The sequence below is a fragment of the Bacillus rossius genome, chromosome 2, assembly GCF_032445375.1.
Source record: "Bacillus rossius redtenbacheri isolate Brsri chromosome 2, Brsri_v3, whole genome shotgun sequence".
In the NCBI taxonomy this organism is placed as follows: domain Eukaryota; kingdom Metazoa; phylum Arthropoda; class Insecta; order Phasmatodea; family Bacillidae; genus Bacillus; species Bacillus rossius.
The window spans coordinates 89,686,079-89,704,638 of record NC_086331.1 but is presented as its reverse complement, the minus strand read 5'-3'; the positions used below and the strand labels follow the sequence as shown (position 1 = coordinate 89,704,638).

General features: G+C 35.8%; 1 protein-coding gene across 1 annotated transcript in view; it reads left to right on the top strand.

The window, feature by feature from the left end:
* LOC134528920 (fatty acid synthase-like) overlaps nt 1–18,560 on the top strand; it is a 183,780-nt gene that overhangs the window by 6,317 nt on the left and 158,903 nt on the right. Inside the window, exons 2-4 of the mRNA XM_063362588.1 lie at nt 5,937–6,166; nt 8,810–8,962; nt 12,175–12,348. Coding sequence (XP_063218658.1) covers nt 5,953–6,166; nt 8,810–8,962; nt 12,175–12,348 — 541 coding nt within the window. The 5' untranslated portion in view covers nt 5,937–5,952. The remainder of the gene's footprint in view (nt 1–5,936; nt 6,167–8,809; nt 8,963–12,174; nt 12,349–18,560) is intronic.

The window sequence follows — 18,560 nt, the reverse complement described above, 5'->3', positions numbered from 1 at the left end:
CAGCTAGGCATCACGACCATTCAATGATATTTAAATAAATATGACCATACACATCTGAGTAGACGAACCCGCAGGTTCCAGGGAAAGCTAACGAACCAGAATGCAAGTAAAAGACCCTCACAGAAGCAGGCCATGCAAACTTCGCGAGGCGATCCAAGGGAAGCCGCGCCGTGCAGTCGAGTTAAACCTGCGCCCCGGATCTCGAGCACAACCAAGTACAAACACGCTGCGGCAGAACCAAGCCCAAGCTACATTTTTACAAACACGAGCTTTGATTATGTCCAACTGAGAGAAAGCAGGATTACCGTGGAATGAAACAACCCAAAAACCGAGCGACCGTGACTCGACACGACAAGAAAAAGGGGCTCAGCAAGGAAGTTACAGTTCTTTCGAAACCTTCAACTGCAGCACTATCAAAACACATTAAAAGAATTAACCCATGAATATTTTTTTAATGGAGCAGGCTGAAACAGCAAATTTAGGAAAAATGAAACATGAATTAAACAAATTACACATAGTGTACGGGGCTGTGTCCCAGTCAGTCACAATAAGTCACTGAACTAAATAAACACCCACCATGTCTCGCCCGCCTCGCACGTCACAGACGAACAGCAGTTAAAAGTTCCAGACTGCATTACTTTGGTAGCCAGCCAGCAACCCAATGAATTACAAACGAAGAATAAGAATGAATTGATTATTTTTTATTTTGTCCCCTAACCTAAATTTAAAACAAAGTGTGTTTGGGAAGGGTCAGGGTTAGGGAGAGACTCTAAGTGGGTCTCAGGCCGAAGCTGGGTTTAAGCCATGCAGTAGAGGTATCATGCATCATGTGCTAGGAGGGGATTGGCCAACCATGGCAACGATTGTCGCCATGACTAACTCCCATCACTTCTTAACTCTAGACCAAAAACTAGATAAGTTGGACCCAGGTAAAACCTGCATGGACACAGGTAAAACCCCGGGCACTTACATATGTGGGATGCAAAATTTCATGCATTAATTACAAGCAGGTTGGTTACAGGAAACAGAGGGATGGTTCAGGAAGAAGAGTTGGACAGAGTAGGAAGAGTTTACCATGCCGGGGGTTGGGCGCTTTGGCTGTATGTCCGCATAGGGTTTGGGGGGGCGTTGGTTTTTTTCTGGGAGTGACTTGGTGTCGTTTCTCACCAGGCTGCCAGCCAGCCTAAGACTGATCAAGGCCGCGCAGAGCTTATATGCCTAACGCCAATGAGCAACGCGCGTGCGCCGAAACCTGGAGGGGGAAACAAAGCTGAAAAGAAGTGTGAAGGCGGGGAAGGGAAGGAGGGGAAACGCCCACGCCTCGCTGGAATGACGTTGCTACGACGAAATCGTTGCAATACGTATAAATGATATATTTAAACTTTACAGTGCTATAAATAAACTCGAACATTCATTTTAAACACTGCAAACTTAATGTAATGAATTTGAAACGTGGGATAAACAGGAATATTAAAAATATTAATATTGTGTTTAAAAATTATTTAATTTCAAAACATCAATAATGACATGTTTGGGATTTACAAATTAAAACAGGACTTTACAATTGTTGCACTTGAATAATTTTTATACGCTATAATTTAAGAACCAAACACAGTTCGAACTTTTGTCAACCAATTCCACCAAATAATGGATAAGACATAGATGTATTTATTGTTTTATAAAATATATTTGCTTTAAATAGTTTTATGTTGTGTATGGAGAAATGAATATGAAGGCTTTGAAATTTGATTAAATTTTTTTACATTATTTCTATGAAATATTAGGATAAATTACATTCTTAGACACATAATTTTTGTAGCAATGTTTATACTTACAAATAGAAATGTTGGAGACAATGTAATATATGGCTTACGCAAAGAGCTACTAAAGTTTTAACCAAAATTGGGCAGAAATTTTATTGATAAAATATTTGAGTATAGATAATTTAAATTAGCGATTATAATTCAATAATAATATAATTTATTAAAGTTGGACAGAGATTTGAAAAAATCTTAAATATATTACTAATGATTAAAATTACCAATTTTGTGACGACTAAACATACATAATAAAATAGTTTTTTCACATTAAGTAGTTTTTCTTTAGTGAGTTTACTACAAATATTCTAGCTATAGTACACTAGTTTACCGAAATTAATTTTAATTTTATAAATATAGTTACAGTGTTAATTTCACTGAACTTATTTTTTGTAAAAATGCTTATGACAATACATAAAATAAAAATAGGAAAAATAAGTCACTTAATGGAAAAAATTTATATTTTTTTTACGTGGTTGCCAAGATGAAAAATTTTTGTATATAACTATTTTTAATAGTTGATTACTTATGGTTTTATGTTCGACTAGCTGCAGTACCCGACGTTGCCCGGGCTGAAAACAGGGTGAAGGGGACCTATTTCGAAATAAGATGTAGTTAGTAATTGTCTTCTTAATTTAAATGTCAAGTGTGCATAATAATTTATATCACTTTCAGATCCCGACAGACGTTGTTCTGCCAGTCTAAAGTTATTTAACTGTATATATCTAAAAGTTGGTGGTCTGTATATAATCTAGAATCTATAAAGCACTATAGGAAAAATCTAAAAAATAAGAGATTACTAATATTGAAAATATTCCATTATCTAGCTAATCCTCGGCATGCATTGAAATGCCTCATTCAGTTTTGTTTGGTAATATGTTTGAAGTAGTTACACATATACAAATCATATATCCATCTCTCTAAATATATATTTATCTCTTTCTACATCTATATATCTATGTATTTCTCTATCTCTATTTATCTCTTTATATAACCATATATACATATATACCTCCCACTACCTCTCTCTTCTATATATAAATCTCTATATAGCTCTACTTGATGTAAGTTTTTGGACATACGCCATTGCTAAGAACGTTTTTCTGTTGAAGAAAAACTAATAAATAAAATAAATAAAAATACACAAGAAAGACAAAAAACACACAAAATTAAGCAAACAATTGCTGTTGTCAACAAGAATATAAACACCACAAAATATTCCGAAACAGAAATATGGTCAACAAACAAAGAAAAAAGTACTAAGTGAACAAAAAAACACACAAATGATGACAACACAAAAATATTGAAACCAAAATAATTCAGCACAACAGTTGAAACGAGACAAAAACACGACAAAACGAAAAGACAAAAAAAATACAATATTGTATATAATATTTTTTTTTTTTTGTCTTTTCGTTTTGTCGTGTTTTTGTCTCGTTTCAACTGTTGTGCTGAATTATTTTGGTTTCAATATTTTTGTGTTGTCATCATTTGTGTGTTTTTTTGTTCACTTAGTACTTTTTTCTTTGTTTGTTGACCATATTTCTGTTTCGGAATATTTTGTGGTGTTTATATTCTTGTTGACAACAGCAATTGTTTGCTTAATTTTGTGTGTTTTTTGTCTTTCTTGTGTATTTTTATTTATTTTATTTATTAGTTTTTCTTCAACAGAAAAACGTTCTTAGCAATGGCGTATGTCCAAAAACTTACATCAAGTCATGCACTCCCATTGCACAAATCTTTTAAAGATAACATCTATATAGCTCGATACACATATATTTATCTAACCCATTTCATTCTCTATATCTCGCTTTATCTCAACTTATCTCTCTGTATTTCTATCTCACAACAAAAACAGACGAAGTGCCGCTATATAACATGAAATACATATTTTTGAAACGATTCGTGCTCAAACTATTGCAAAATAGTCATACCGTCTCTGAAACCTTCACGGGCATGCGCATAACAACTCACCAAAATTTCATCACAATGGATGAAAGGTATCGGAACGCATACGGCACAAACAACCGAAAATTAAAGACATCAAACTATGGTGCGTTTAAAATTCAAGGCAACTCTATCTATTGACGAAGTTAAGAACAAAACTGTTATTAGCGCCTTTATTTTGCTAGCCGCTGCGAGCTCCACTAAGCGTGTTGGTCTCACCAAGAAGAAAAATATGAATTTGCCAGACCTTACTATGTGCATGATCGTGTGGCAGATATAGAGAAATGACACTCACTCACTATTTGTATGTCTATGATCTATGATTTTTTCTGTTATAAAATGAAATTTTCACTTTTTCACTCCCTTAGGGATGTAATTTCGTATTTATATGTGGTCTATGTGTTAATCCAGGTTATGAGCTCGCTGTAGGCCAAATTTCATACAGATCCGTTCAGCCGTTCTAGCGTGATTAAGTAACAAACATCCATCCATCCATCCATACAAACTTTCACATTTATAATATTAGTGGGATAAACATTTCCATCATACATTACATATGTGTAACTCTAGCGGTTTTGCCAGCGCACGCCAGAATAGCTCGCAGATGGTAGATTTTTTCCTACTTACTTGACACATATCGTGATATTTTGGACAATTCACACAATATCTTTATAAATTGTAGCCTATGTGTTATTCTGATGTGTAAGCTATATTTTTTTTAAAGTTTCATTAAAATCCATTCAGTAGTTTTTACGTGAAAGAGTAACAAACATCCATCCATACTTACAAACGTTCGCGTTTATAATATTAGTAGGATTAATTATTTAATGATATGTGTTTCTTCTGTTTCAGTATATCCTGTTTATGAGATTAATTTATACCACAACTATTAAACTAAATTTATTTAAATTTTAAAAGGTATTTAATGTATTATTACACAAAAAATTTATACAAATGTTTAGTACCACACGTATTATGAAAACAGAACAAAAAATTAAAATATTTGAAACATTATAAAAGTTATTTTTACGGAATAGCCAAGATTCGAATCTTTTAGTCAAATAAAGTATTTTGATGGGATGAATACATTGAGCCTAATCGCTTATTATGTATAGTAAATTAATGGTTTATTCTTTTGCCACTGGATTTTTATTTTATTGAAATTATATTAAAAAAAAAACAAAATACAAATAATAAAATTAGTCAAGTTAATAATTATTATTAATTTGACTAAAATTATAAGTTTTATATACTTTACATTAAAAAATTTAAAATGTTTAATGGTTCGAAATTGTAATAATATATATGAATTTAATTCAAGATTAAAAATTTTTAAAAAAAAATTTACCAAAAGAATATTATTATTATTATTTTAATTTTAACAGACGTCTCAGAATATTTTATTTAGTTTTTAAAATACAGTTTAGTTTTTACACGAGTAAAATAAAACAAAATTATTAATTTTTGAGAAATCATAAACTTTGATAAAAAAAATTATCAGTATCTTATAATTGTACAAGTAAAAATATTATATTTTAATTAAGGTGGTACAATAATTACAATCTAGGAAAAAGTAGATTTTTTTAACATAGAATCGAAATCAGAAACAATTTTTGTTACATAACATAAAATTGCAATGCATAGTTTGTGATTTAATGCAAAATTGATTATCAAGGACCCATGTAAAGTTTTGTGCTTTATAATAACTTTCGTCCAGAATCAAACATTAAATATAGAAGCGAAAACATCCCTAAGTCATATTTTTCATCGAAATTGTTTGACAAAAAAAATATCTCAATAAAAAACAAATACAAAGACTTACAGACAAAAATTTGATATCATAATCTTTTCTTTCTTTTAAAAATAAGATATTAAAACTTTACAACTTGGGATAGTTTGTAGCTCAATGCCGCCTACAGATATTATAAGGGTACACAGTAGGTCAATCAATCGTAACAGAACAAGGTTATCTGAAATCGATACCGGCGTGATCGTCCATCGAATTTTCACCATTTAAACAATGGTTTCAACATTGCGGTATGCCAGTTGGCAATTATCGTTAAGAGTCACGCCACAACTGCGAATCTCTGATTTATTTCAGTGTTTAAAAAGTGATATGTCTGCAATGACCTTAATGTAAAATGAGGCGTTGAATTATCGCCCTATCCACAGGTCGTCCACAAGCAACATGGCCCCCCAGCAGAAGGCAACAGTCGTGGAAGATAGCATCCCGGCCAACATCCGCGCCGGCATGAAGCTGGCGTCACCACCCGCCGGCGAGGAAGTGGTGATGTCCGGCATCGCCGGCTATTTCCCGGACTCGGACAGCGTACGCCACTTCCGTGACAACCTGCTGGGCAAGGTGGACATGGTGACGGACGACACGCGGCGGTGGAAGCTAGGTGCGTAGCTCAGTGGCTATTATGCTTATAACGTCCATTACACCTGTGACAAACTACTCGGCAAGGTGGACATGGTGACGGACGACACGCGGCGGTGGAAGCTAGGTGCGTAGCTCAGTGGCTATTATGCTTATAACGTCCATTACACCTGTGACAAACTACTCGGCAAGGTGGACATGGTGACGGACGACACGCGGCGGTGGAAGCTAGGTGCGTAGCTCAGTGGCTATTATGCTTATAACGTCCATTACACCTGTGACAAACTACTCGGCAAGGTGGACATGGTGACGGACGACACGCGGCGGTGGAAGCTAGGTGCGTAGCTCAGTGGCTATTATGCTTATAACGTCCATTACACCTGTGACAAACTACTCGGCAAGGTGGACATGGTGACGGACGACACGCGGCGGTGGAAGCTAGGTGCGTAGCTCAGTGGCTATTATGCTAATAACGTCCATTACACCTGTGATAAACTGCTCGGCAAGGTGGATATGGTGACGGATGACACGCGGCGGTGGAAGCTTGATGAGTAGTTCAGTAGCTGTTACGCGAATAACTTCCATTACATTTGTGACAACCTGCTCGACAAGGTGGACATGGTGACGGACGACACGCGGCGGTGGAAGCTAGGTGCGTAGCTCAGTGGCTATTATGCTAATAACTTCCATTACACCTGTGATAAACTGCTCGGCAAGGTGGATATGGTGACGGATGACACGCGGCGGTGGAAGCTTGATGAGTAGTTCAGTAGCTGTTACGCGAATAACTTCCATTACATTTGTGACAACCTGCTCGACAAGGTGGACATGGTGACGGACGACACGCGGCGGTGGAAGCTAGGTGCGTAGCTCAGTGGCTATTATGCTAATAACGTCCATTACATCTGTGACAAACTACTCGGCAAGGTGGACATGGTGACGGATGACACGCGGCGGTGGAAGCTAGGTGCGTAGATCAGTAGCTATTATGCTAATAACGTCCATTACACCTGTGACAAACTACTCGGCAAGGTGGACATGGTGACGGACGACACGCGGCGGTGGAAGCTAGGTGCGTAGCTCAGTGGCTATTATGCTTATAACGTCCATTACACCTGTGACAAACTACTCGGCAAGGTGGACATGGTGACGGACGACACGCGGCGGTGGAAGCTAGGTGCGTAGCTCAGTGGCTATTATGCTTATAACGTCCATTACACCTGTGACAAACTACTCGGCAAGGTGGACATGGTGACGGACGACACGCGGCGGTGGAAGCTAGGTGCGTAGCTCAGTGGCTATTATGCTTATAACGTCCATTACACCTGTGACAAACTACTCGGCAAGGTGGACATGGTGACGGACGACACGCGGCGGTGGAAGCTAGGTGCGTAGCTCAGTGGCTATTATGCTTATAACGTCCATTACACCTGTGACAAACTACTCGGCAAGGTGGACATGGTGACGGACGACACGCGGCGGTGGAAGCTAGGTGCGTAGCTCAGTGGCTATTATGCTTATAACGTCCATTACACCTGTGACAAACTACTCGGCAAGGTGGACATGGTGACGGACGACACGCGGCGGTGGAAGCTAGCTGCGTAGCTCAGTAGCTATTATGCTAATAACGTCCATTACATCTGTGACAAACTGCTCGGCAAGGTGGACATGGTGACGGACGACACGCGGCGGTGGAAGCTAGCTGCGTAGCTCAGTAGCTATTATGCTAATAACGTCCATTACATCTGTGACAAACTGCTCGGCAAGGTGGACATGGTGACGGACGACACGCGGCGGTGGAAGCTAGGTGCGTAGCTCAGTGGCTATTATGCTTATAACGTCCATTACACCTGTGACAAACTACTCGGCAAGGTGGACATGGTGACGGACGACACGCGGCGGTGGAAGCTAGGTGCGTAGCTCAGTGGCTATTATGCTTATAACGTCCATTACACCTGTGACAAACTACTCGGCAAGGTGGACATGGTGACGGACGACACGCGGCGGTGGAAGCTAGGTGCGTAGCTCAGTGGCTATTATGCTTATAACGTCCATTACACCTGTGACAAACTACTCGGCAAGGTGGACATGGTGACGGACGACACGCGGCGGTGGAAGCTAGCTGCGTAGCTCAGTAGCTATTATGCTAATAACGTCCATTACACCTGTGACAAACTGCTCGGCAAGGTGGATATGGTGACAAAAAACGGTCGTGGAAGCTTGATGAGTAGCTCAGTATCTGTTACGCAAATAACTTCCATTACATTTGTGACAAGCTGCCTAGCAATGTCGATTTTTTGACGGTTGACAAGCGGCCTGTTTGACAATAAGAAAATTCTTTAGGCTTGGTTTGTTATTATTTTTAGAATAAAACATTTAGTTAATAATTATTGCTAAACATTATTTACCGAACCCTGCCTTTTTCAGATAATGTGCCTCAAAATAATCCAGTAACCTCGTCGTTTATCTGAAACCTATGCTCTGTTTAGTTTAGTTCTCATCGTGTAGGTCTGCTCCAACCATGTTAAAACTCACACTTTCATGTGTGTCATAACATAACTTTTAAATTTTCACAATATAATTCCTTAGTGTTTTAGCTAATTTTCCAAAAATATTATTTTTTAAAAATATAATTTTGTGTATAATATTCATTAATTGTTTTCAGAACATCCTGAAATTCCTCATCGTCATGGGAAAATAAACAACGTCATGAAATTCGACGCATCATTTTTCGGAATTCATCTCAAACAAGCTGAGACGATGGACCCTATGTGCCGGCTGATTCTGGAAAGGTGCTACGAAGCTGTGGTGGATGCAGGTACGTAAACAAGAAGTAACGTTATATATCTTCACTTTAATGTATGTGTATTTAGTAGCAAATGGCACAGTTAAAATTTTCGGTTACAGATATTATTTTTTATTTTTGTAACGTACTTATTGTGTAGTTTTGTAGTCTCTTTTATTAAAATACATTTCCTCTTGAGGTTAGAAATATTTTTTATCTCAGAGTTAATAAAGTACACGTCGATTTATGTCTGTGAATATATATATATATATGTGTGTGTGTGTGTGTGTGTTTGTGTTACGAGATTTTTTTAGTAAAACTTTTGCCAATAAAAGTTAGAATACACTCCTGCGTATTTTTTTTTCTTATTAGGTTTGGCTGGCTGGTGGTATTCATTACCAACCAGCCAAACATCCCCCCTTTATTTACCTATTATTCCTTATATTTCGAAAGTTTTGTGCAACAGTTTTATTGACTTTGACAAATCGAAAACATGTTTTCAAATTTACTCCCATGCCTTGCCCGGGACTCGAACCCAGAACCCCTCGCACCGTATGCCAGTGTGCACCCGACTACGCTACGGAGGTGGGCCTTAATAAGCTACACTCGCCCGGTGTTTAAGCTGTCTAAAAGGCGTGTTTATAAATGAGGCAATTCTGGGTGTAATGAGGAAGCAACAATGTATCAAGCACACACTGAAACTGAGGTAAGAATCAGAACAGCTGTGTGAGTGGTTCCCAATTATTTTATCACGAAACAATAATAAAATATTTTATCTGCTTGTTTTCTAATAGTTATGTTATTAAATATTAATGATTTTGTGTGGTCTAACTCTTTTAAAATAATTATTCGGACATAACTCAAAGTCCCTTTGAACTTAAACTTAAAAAAAATTTTTGTCATCCATTATTTTTTTTAACTAAATAAAGAGCACTTCTGCCAGTCTTGTGTTATGTTGAACACAAGGCAAGACAATCCGAAGACTTAAACCGTTTCTCGCTTTAATCTTGATCACCACGTGGCCAAAACATTTAAATTATTCTCGAAAATAGGTTTTGATTGAAAGTATAACAGCGTTTACCACTTCCTGAATTGTAATTGGTTAGCTTGTAAGCTGATCAAAAGTTTTTATGAGAATAGCTTTAAATTTAGTGCTTTATTTTAATGGTGTGATATCCTTCAAATTTGACTCATCATTACAATGATTAAATTTCTTAGCCAAATATACATCGGAATGTAAAAAAAAAAATTCAGGTATATCGGGCATATCAATATAATATTTTAAAAGATCAGATTTATTCTGTAGAAATCAGATAATTGTCTGTGAACATGGGAATTAATTAGATATTTTGTTAGTTCGTGTACACATTAGTTTAATTTCAGCCTTGTTAACTCAAGTTAGTTCGTATGCATGAACCCATTGCTCAAATAAGCCCAATTCTATACCCAAGCAGCAGCATCATCATTGCATTTAAATATATATATTTTTTAATTACCGAGTGTGGAGAAAAGGGAAACCTGCGCTAGGCTTCAGGCTGTGAATTGTGGATGGGGTCAATGACCGATTGCTCTAACATCACGGCGGCCAATTAATGTTTGATATTTCCTGAAAATTCTTACAAAAGACAAAAAAATTACCTAAATTCCATAATATGTCCCTATTTATAGGGAAGAGTTCCCGTTTTGAAGGAAATTTTCCCATTTTAGTCCATAAAAATGCCAACGGCTTGAAAGTCCATAATGGGGCTTAAGAATCCATTTCTATAAGCCTCCCTAAGCTCCCTAGGTCATGACCTTGACAGTTAGGATGTCATGAGCGCCATATTAAAATTAGATGTAACTGTTGTAGTTATATTTACTCCCGCCATCTTAAAAATACATAAATTTTATGCTATAAAATCGGGAAAAAACTTAACATTTATAAAAACATTAAATAAATCAAAATTTAATTAAATATATTTTTTAAAAACTGTTGCACATTTCGTTACTGCATAAATCTTGGATTCTATAAACTTTGCACTTTTATTTACGCTCGCCGACTTGGATGTGTATGACGTCACCATTATACGTTTAGTTACGGCTGCAGTCTTGGATTCTTGGTCGTTGCAATTTTCGTTACAACCGCCATCTTGGAAATCCATAGTTTTTATGTTAGAAAATCAGGGAAGATTTTAACAATTATAAAAAATTATTTAAAATATAAATGGAAAATTCCGACCTCTTGGAATATGTCATTATGACCACCATATTGAAAATCCATAAAAAATTACTAGAATTAAAGGGGAAAAATTAAAAATTTATAAAGAAATAATTAATTAAATTTTAATAAATTATTGTTTATAAACACGCACTTACATCCTCGGTTCGAACCCGTTGAGGATAAAAATAATATAATCGTGAAAAATCCTTCCTCTATGGAAGCTGCCGGCAGACTGACCTCCCACCAATAATTCAAATGTATATATCGCCAGCTAGTATAAAATCATGTCTGCCATCTTGTTTTCGTCTGCTGAAGGCCATTATATTGTTTTCGTCTGCTAGAGTGCGCTGCGAAAATTCTAGTTTGATATTTAGCCACTTGAGTGCAGTAATCATTTATTATTACTGTGGCGCCCGCAATCTTGAAATTTTGACGCCATCTTGAAAATTCGTAATTATTAGTCGATAAAATCGTGAAAAATTCCAAAACTCATTAAAAAATTTGCAATTGATATATTGATTAAATCGATCGATCCCTTTCCTTGGCTTGATACCTGGTTGATGAAAAATATATATTTTTATGTAAAAAATAATAATTTAAATAAATATGGTGGAAAGTCCTAAACGAAGCATAAATTCATTTACTTTAGAACAAGCTTCAGTAAAACTCGGCTACAATTACTATGTTGGAGTTTCTGTTTTGGGTTCATTCCATGTCTTCTTTTTGATGAAATCAATTTTTTTCAAATTAGACTTTAGAATTTAAATTGCTTATACCAACACAGTACGAAAAAATAGAGACCACGTTGTGATTAGTCCAACATGTTGGCCTTTAATTAAATTCTGATTTTTTTAAAAATAATACAGTGAAAATTTGCTGGAACTTGCCTTGAAAAATACATCAAAATGCAATAATCCGATATAGGAAGTGGTTTAACCGAGCTTCAAACAATTAGAAAAAAAATTGTGACCAAGTAGCAATAAGTACTTAGGCGGAAATGCTGAATTCTTGGTTTTCAATTAATACTCTGTTTTTGGCCATTCAGGAATAAACCCGTACAGCCTGAGAGGCAGCCGGGTGGGTGTGTTCGTCGGCGCCTGCTTCAGCGAGACGGAGAAGACGTGGTTCTACGAGAAACTGCAGATCAACGGCTACGCCCTGACGGGCTGCAGCCGCGTCATGCTCGCCAACCGCATATCCTACTGGCTGGGCGTGAACGGTGAGGCGCAACCCACGCTCCTCGGCCCCTGATTGGTTGCTCCCGTCTCCAGTATTTGTATTCCTAAGCGGATAGTATCACAAATAAATTTTTCTTCCATAATTTCGTGATTTGCTCAGCATTGTAAGTAATTTCCTAACAGAACTATAATCAATTGTTTAAAAATTGTTTTATAAATGTAATTAATATTTATTTTAACGTTTTTAAATGCCCGAAGGACAATTTTTATGTCAACCTAGCATAAACTAAAAGTATGTATTCGTATTTTATAGAGTTTAAAATCATTTGTTTGTGAAAAGCCTTTGTCGTGTATAAGTTATTTTTTTTTACTATTTATAAATCTATAAAATTTTGGTTTTCCCATAATTCTTTAAACATGTGTTTTATATGGTTTTGGGAAATCCAAATTTGTATTGATTCATGAATGATTTATTAAAAATTAAGTAAAAATGTGAAAGGCTACACAAACTATAAAATTACAAATGTATGAAAAAGAGTACATTTTCTTAGTTTATTCTAGTATTTATATAATTATTGGCCTTTAAGATTCTAAAAATATACTATTATGAAACTTTTAGCATAGTCTATTAAGAAGTAATGATTGTTTTATGAAGAATTTATTAAAAATAATGATCAAACATACGAAATTATGGAAGCAAATTAATTTAGGCTACTACCCTCTTCAAGTAGTGTTCAAAGAAATACTGCCTCCTGCAGCTGTTACCATTGGGCCGCATCTGGAAATATTGCTACATACCTACATTTTCGTTTCATGATCCCAACATCCAAAACCTATACATTTCACATAAATTACTTCCATACTCTAACTTAAAATATAGAGATGGAAAATGTCAGTCAAGATCGTTAATAGGCAAAAGTAGTGGTTTTTCTTCACAGGGCACCTGTCTGGGAACGGCCTCCAAATTATGCAAAAATTGAAAAAATTAGATATTACACTTTTTTTTAATTCTTCTTCTCACTCAATGTGCTGTTCCACTATACCTACGGATGTCCAAAATACTAAAATAAGAAAATTATTCATTAAAAATTTAAGGACGATGCAAATTTGAAAGTCCTCACACAATAATTATTTACAACTTGAAATTCTTTTTTCAAAATATAATTAAATGCCTTTGTAAACAACGTTGATTCATGGGAAATATTAATACACTCGTAAAAGTTAAATATAGCAAAAAGTAAATGTGCCAACATTTTTAACACTAAAATATTTTTAACGCATTAAAAATATTATACTTATTATACTGCTCAATAATAATATCATATTTAAACTCAGTATAAAATCAACACGAAAATTGACTCGCTAAAAAAAACACGCGACAGCCTTTTAACAGTCACAACTGAAAAGTTATAGAATTTTTCATACAAAAATACATATATATATATATATATATAATTACCGTTCAAAAAGACGAGAAATAACTCTTTAAAAATCTAGCGCATTATATTAAACAATAAAACATTAAAACAACATTATTATCTACACTAAGATTGAAAAGTGTCCTATATATGACCCGGTTCTTCATTTAAATAGCACATGGTCCATTTCGCAGCCGACTTTAGTTCATAGCAAACAGTCTTAAACGGCAAAGAAGACGTATTTAAACTGTGTGAAATAAACGTAATGCTTTATTGTAATAAAACAGTCATGTTATATATAAATGAAAAGGAGATGCAAAAATTTATGGTATGGATATGTGGCTACCAAAAAAAAGTTAGTTAATTTTCAGTGGCTTGTTTGCCTGATAAAAGCTTATGCATTACTTCTCAAGAGTCAATGTAGCTATGTTGGCAATATAGGTATAATGAAAGCTTGTATCTAGCGGTTGGGCCCAAAATTACTTTAAAAAACTATATCTCAATCACTGCAATCAGAGTTTCTCCCCCCACGTCATCACTCCGCCACTCCAGTCCACACAACTGGCTTCGGCCGCGCTCGGCCTGCGTGACGTCGGACCCGCGACCGTCGCGCCCCCAGCAGACGTGCCCAAGCAAACAGACAAGTATAACGTGAAACCATTAAATAAAACTTTATCCTTTTAACAATATTAAAAATTAAATAAATAAAAGATACAAAATATAAATTAAAATATTAAGCTAAAAATATACGTCAAATTTACAAAACCAAATAAAGAAGTCAAAAATTTAACATTTTAACGAATAAACAGTAATACTAACTGCAAAAAATAAAAGAATAGCTAACCTATGGGGTTGGGGGCCACAATAGATAACTGTGCATCGTGATACGTACAGTATATTCGTATATTTGAATTTCCGTAAACGGGAAGTAAGTTGTGTGTCATTGGTTAATACCTAACGTGTATTGGCTTGAGGATTTTAGCCACGAAAGCATTAAGGAAACACTCTCTGACATTTCCGTCGACATTGCAGTCGCCATCTTCAGGGCTGGAGTGGCCTACAGCTGCACTTCTAATTTGAAAATGACATATGTGATGTTGCCGGAAACGTTGAAAATTACTTCTTCAAATCTGGCGCTTCTTAAATCTACACGCCTAGTCATTTCAAACAATGCTGGAGAAAACTTGTGAATTTCATATTCTTCCAATACCCACATTTCGTTCAGGAGTCTATTTACTAACTTCTTAAGGTGACGTTATTTAGATGTTATTGTCAGTAGCCATAGTAGCCTACTTTTGAATATTTTCGGAGTGATTCGTTATTCTCTATGGTCTCTTTATCGTGAGTCCTGCTGTCCTTAAATTAACGGCTGTTTCGGAGATATTACCACTCCCTACTGATCTTAACTATCGATATAAAATGGCGGATTGTTTCAGCAGTTTGCAAGCCCCAGCTACGCCATGTACTCTGTCTGACGAGCAGCGTATACGCCCTGGAGCACGCCTACCAGTCCATCCACAGATTATCTTGTAGCTTTATAGAAAATAATCATATTATAGATTATGTATGTTTACTTAAAGACTACTCTGGATATAATCCTTTTTATAAGGTTTGCAAGAGTAGTTTATTTATATTTATTGCACACATGATTATATTTTTAACACACATATATATATATATTATATAATATAATACAGTTTATATTATATAATAATTCATATCCTTTTAGCTTGCTTATACAGGTTTCCAGGGCGTTATTCTGTCATAATTCTTATTCTTATTTTCAAAGAGAGATCTGGTGTATATTTTTAATTCTCTTATTCTTAATTAATTCTTTTCAGTTCATTTATCTAATTTGATATAATATTCCGGCTGTTCGATTACACTATACACAAGAAGAACAGCCAAAGAAACTTGTGTAGGAGATTCAAAGAGTTATTTTATTTTTCTGTAGTAAGTTATTCCGTATCGGAAAGCAGATCTTCCATCAGAGATTGTTCGTGCATCCAACTATCGAAACGCTCCAGTCTCTTGGATACTTCAAAGGTGTAATTTCTCCATATGTCATAAGTCTTCTTATCTCTCACAATTTGATTAATATCCTTAATATCAACATCCTCCATAGCCATCTTCCTTGTGTACTTGTTTCGTATGTCTTCTATTTTAACGCAATCATTTAGAACATGCTCTACTGTGTCTTCTTCCATGCACACAGGGCACATAGGGCTTTCCACTAAGTTAAAAGAGTTTAATTTGTGTTTAAAATTCCCGTGACCTGTTAGGAATTGTGAAGTGTAGTGGTCAGTACTTATCCATGAAAATTTCATCCGTTCTTCTATTGAAGGGAATATATTGTGTGTATGCCTTCCCTTGTCAGAGTTTCGCCACCTTTCTTGCCAGATTTCAATATTTTCTATGTGAATTCTGCGATATTTTGAAGCAGTGTATTCCTTGTTCATCTTTAATATCACAACTTTTGCTCTTTCTTGTATTAGTAGGTCTATAGGTAAGGCTCCAGCGATAACCTGCAGTGCTTCTAAGGACGTAGTTCTGTAGCTTTTTGTTACAGCAATTAGAGCTGTTCGTTGGGATGAGTTTAACCTTCTTCTTACATGTGAATTGCGTAGTAGTTCATACCAGACTGAGCAAGCATAGGTAAGTATGCCCAGGTATACTCCATTGTACAGTGTTGTCATAGTATTAGTGCTCAATCCTACATTTGTAGGTTTATGACTCCTTATTTTTTGCATTAACAGTAGGGCCTTTTGTGATGCTTCTTGTATGTGTTCTTGGTATCCTGTTCCCGTTGTGATTTGTACCCCTAGATACTTAACTTTTTGTTTTATCTTCACTATTCGTTCTTGAAATCTTATTAAAGGTGGTCTGTCTTTATGTAATTTTCCCTTTAGTAATACGCCTTCAGTTTTTTCAGATGATATAAGAAGTCGGACACTGCTTGCCCAGGTGTTGATAGAGCGTAGAATAATTTCTGCTGTCTGCTCTAATTCGTAGCGTGAAGTAGCGGGTATAATGAGCAAGCCATCATCTGCATAGCCATATATAATGTTATTTACTGGTAACTCAATTTTCAGAAGCTCATCAAATATTATATTCCATAGTAGCGGACCAAGGACTGAACCCTGAGGACAGCCCATGGAGAGCTTCTTTTCCACAACTATGTGGCCCAATCGACATTCACACTTTCTATCTTGCAGAAAGCCCCTTATGGCGGCATACAGGTTCTTAGGTGTGTTAAGATTCTTTAAGCGCCATAATACTTGAGGCCACCAAGCGTGGTCGAATGCTCCTGCTATATCTATCGTCACTCCAAGCACATATTTTTCTTGTAGGTTTTTAATATATTGATTTACATCGTATAGCGCTTTTTCTGTACTATACCCTCTTCTGAAGCCATACTGCTGTTTATCTATTCCCTGTATTACTTCCAAATAAGCTGTTAGTCTTGCATTAATGAGCCGCTCATAAATTTTTCCCATGTTAGGCAGCATAGTTAAAGGCCGGTATGACTTAGTTAATTTCGGGTCCTTAGCATTTCCCTTGTATATGATTTTGAGAACTCCTTCCTTCCATATTTTTGGAAATGTTCCTGAAGATAAGCATAAATTATACAGATGTAACAGTACTTCCTTGATTCGAGGGTAAGCTCGCCAAATTAACTCAGTTGTTATATTATCTTTACCTGGTGCTTTTCGTGGTTTTAACTCTTTAATGATCTTGTCAAGCTCTTGGATGGTGAAAGAAACTGTGTCTTCTGTATCAGGCAGTTCTTTCATCGCTTCTCTCTTCATCTTTTGAATATTCGTATCTTCATCTGGGTTGTCATTAGGTAGTAAATCATGTAGAATAGTTTCCAAATTTTCTGTAATGTCAGTAATTTGTCTATTTGCCATCATCATCCCAGGGATTTCAAAAGAACTTCGTACTTTGCCAGCCATCACCTTGTACACATATCCCCAAGGGTCCATATTCCCCTTGTTAAGGACAAGTTTTTCCCAGTATACCTTCTTCTTTAATAAAATATCTTTCTTATATTTCTTTCTCCTTATTCTGTACTGTTGTAAAATTAAAAGTTTATAAAATCCATTTGCCGCTCTCTTCATGATTCTTCTTAGTCTTTCCAGATCTCTTCTAGTTTCTTCTAATTCAACATCCCACCAGGGATTTCCAGGAATAATTTTCGTTTGTTTCCTAAAGCATTTCTCACAGATATTCTGTAATATAATTGTTAATCTCATGGCGAGTGCTTCTGCGGAGTTATATACATCTTCTTCATGTGATAATTCATTTATTTTGCTTGTTATTAATTCATCAAACTTCTTCCAATCCGCGTTCTTATGTATGTACCGTGGACTTATTATTATGGGAGGCATCTCAGTTCTTTGCAATTGGATTTCATAAGTCATCAATCTGTGGTCACTTGAACTGTCCAGATGAATCTTCCATTCATTGATTCTTTCTTTCATGTTGTTATCAGTCAATGTCACATCAATGAAAGTCTCAGTATTAGTTGCTGGTGATAGATATGTTCCTGTTAATGGATCATCATTAATAACATATAGATCTCTTTCCATGATAAAATCGTTCATGATCTCACCTTTTTCGTCATTCACTGGTGAATTCCAAAAAGAAGATTTTGCATTTGTGTCTGCACCAATTATTATATTTTCATGTCCAATTGTATCCAATATTGAATTAAGCTTATCAATATGTACTTCAATAGGATCTGAGAATTGAAAATAGGATGAGATATCGTATATTTTCATCATCCTCATCTGCATGATCATGCAAACATGATGTTCATTAGAAATGCCGGA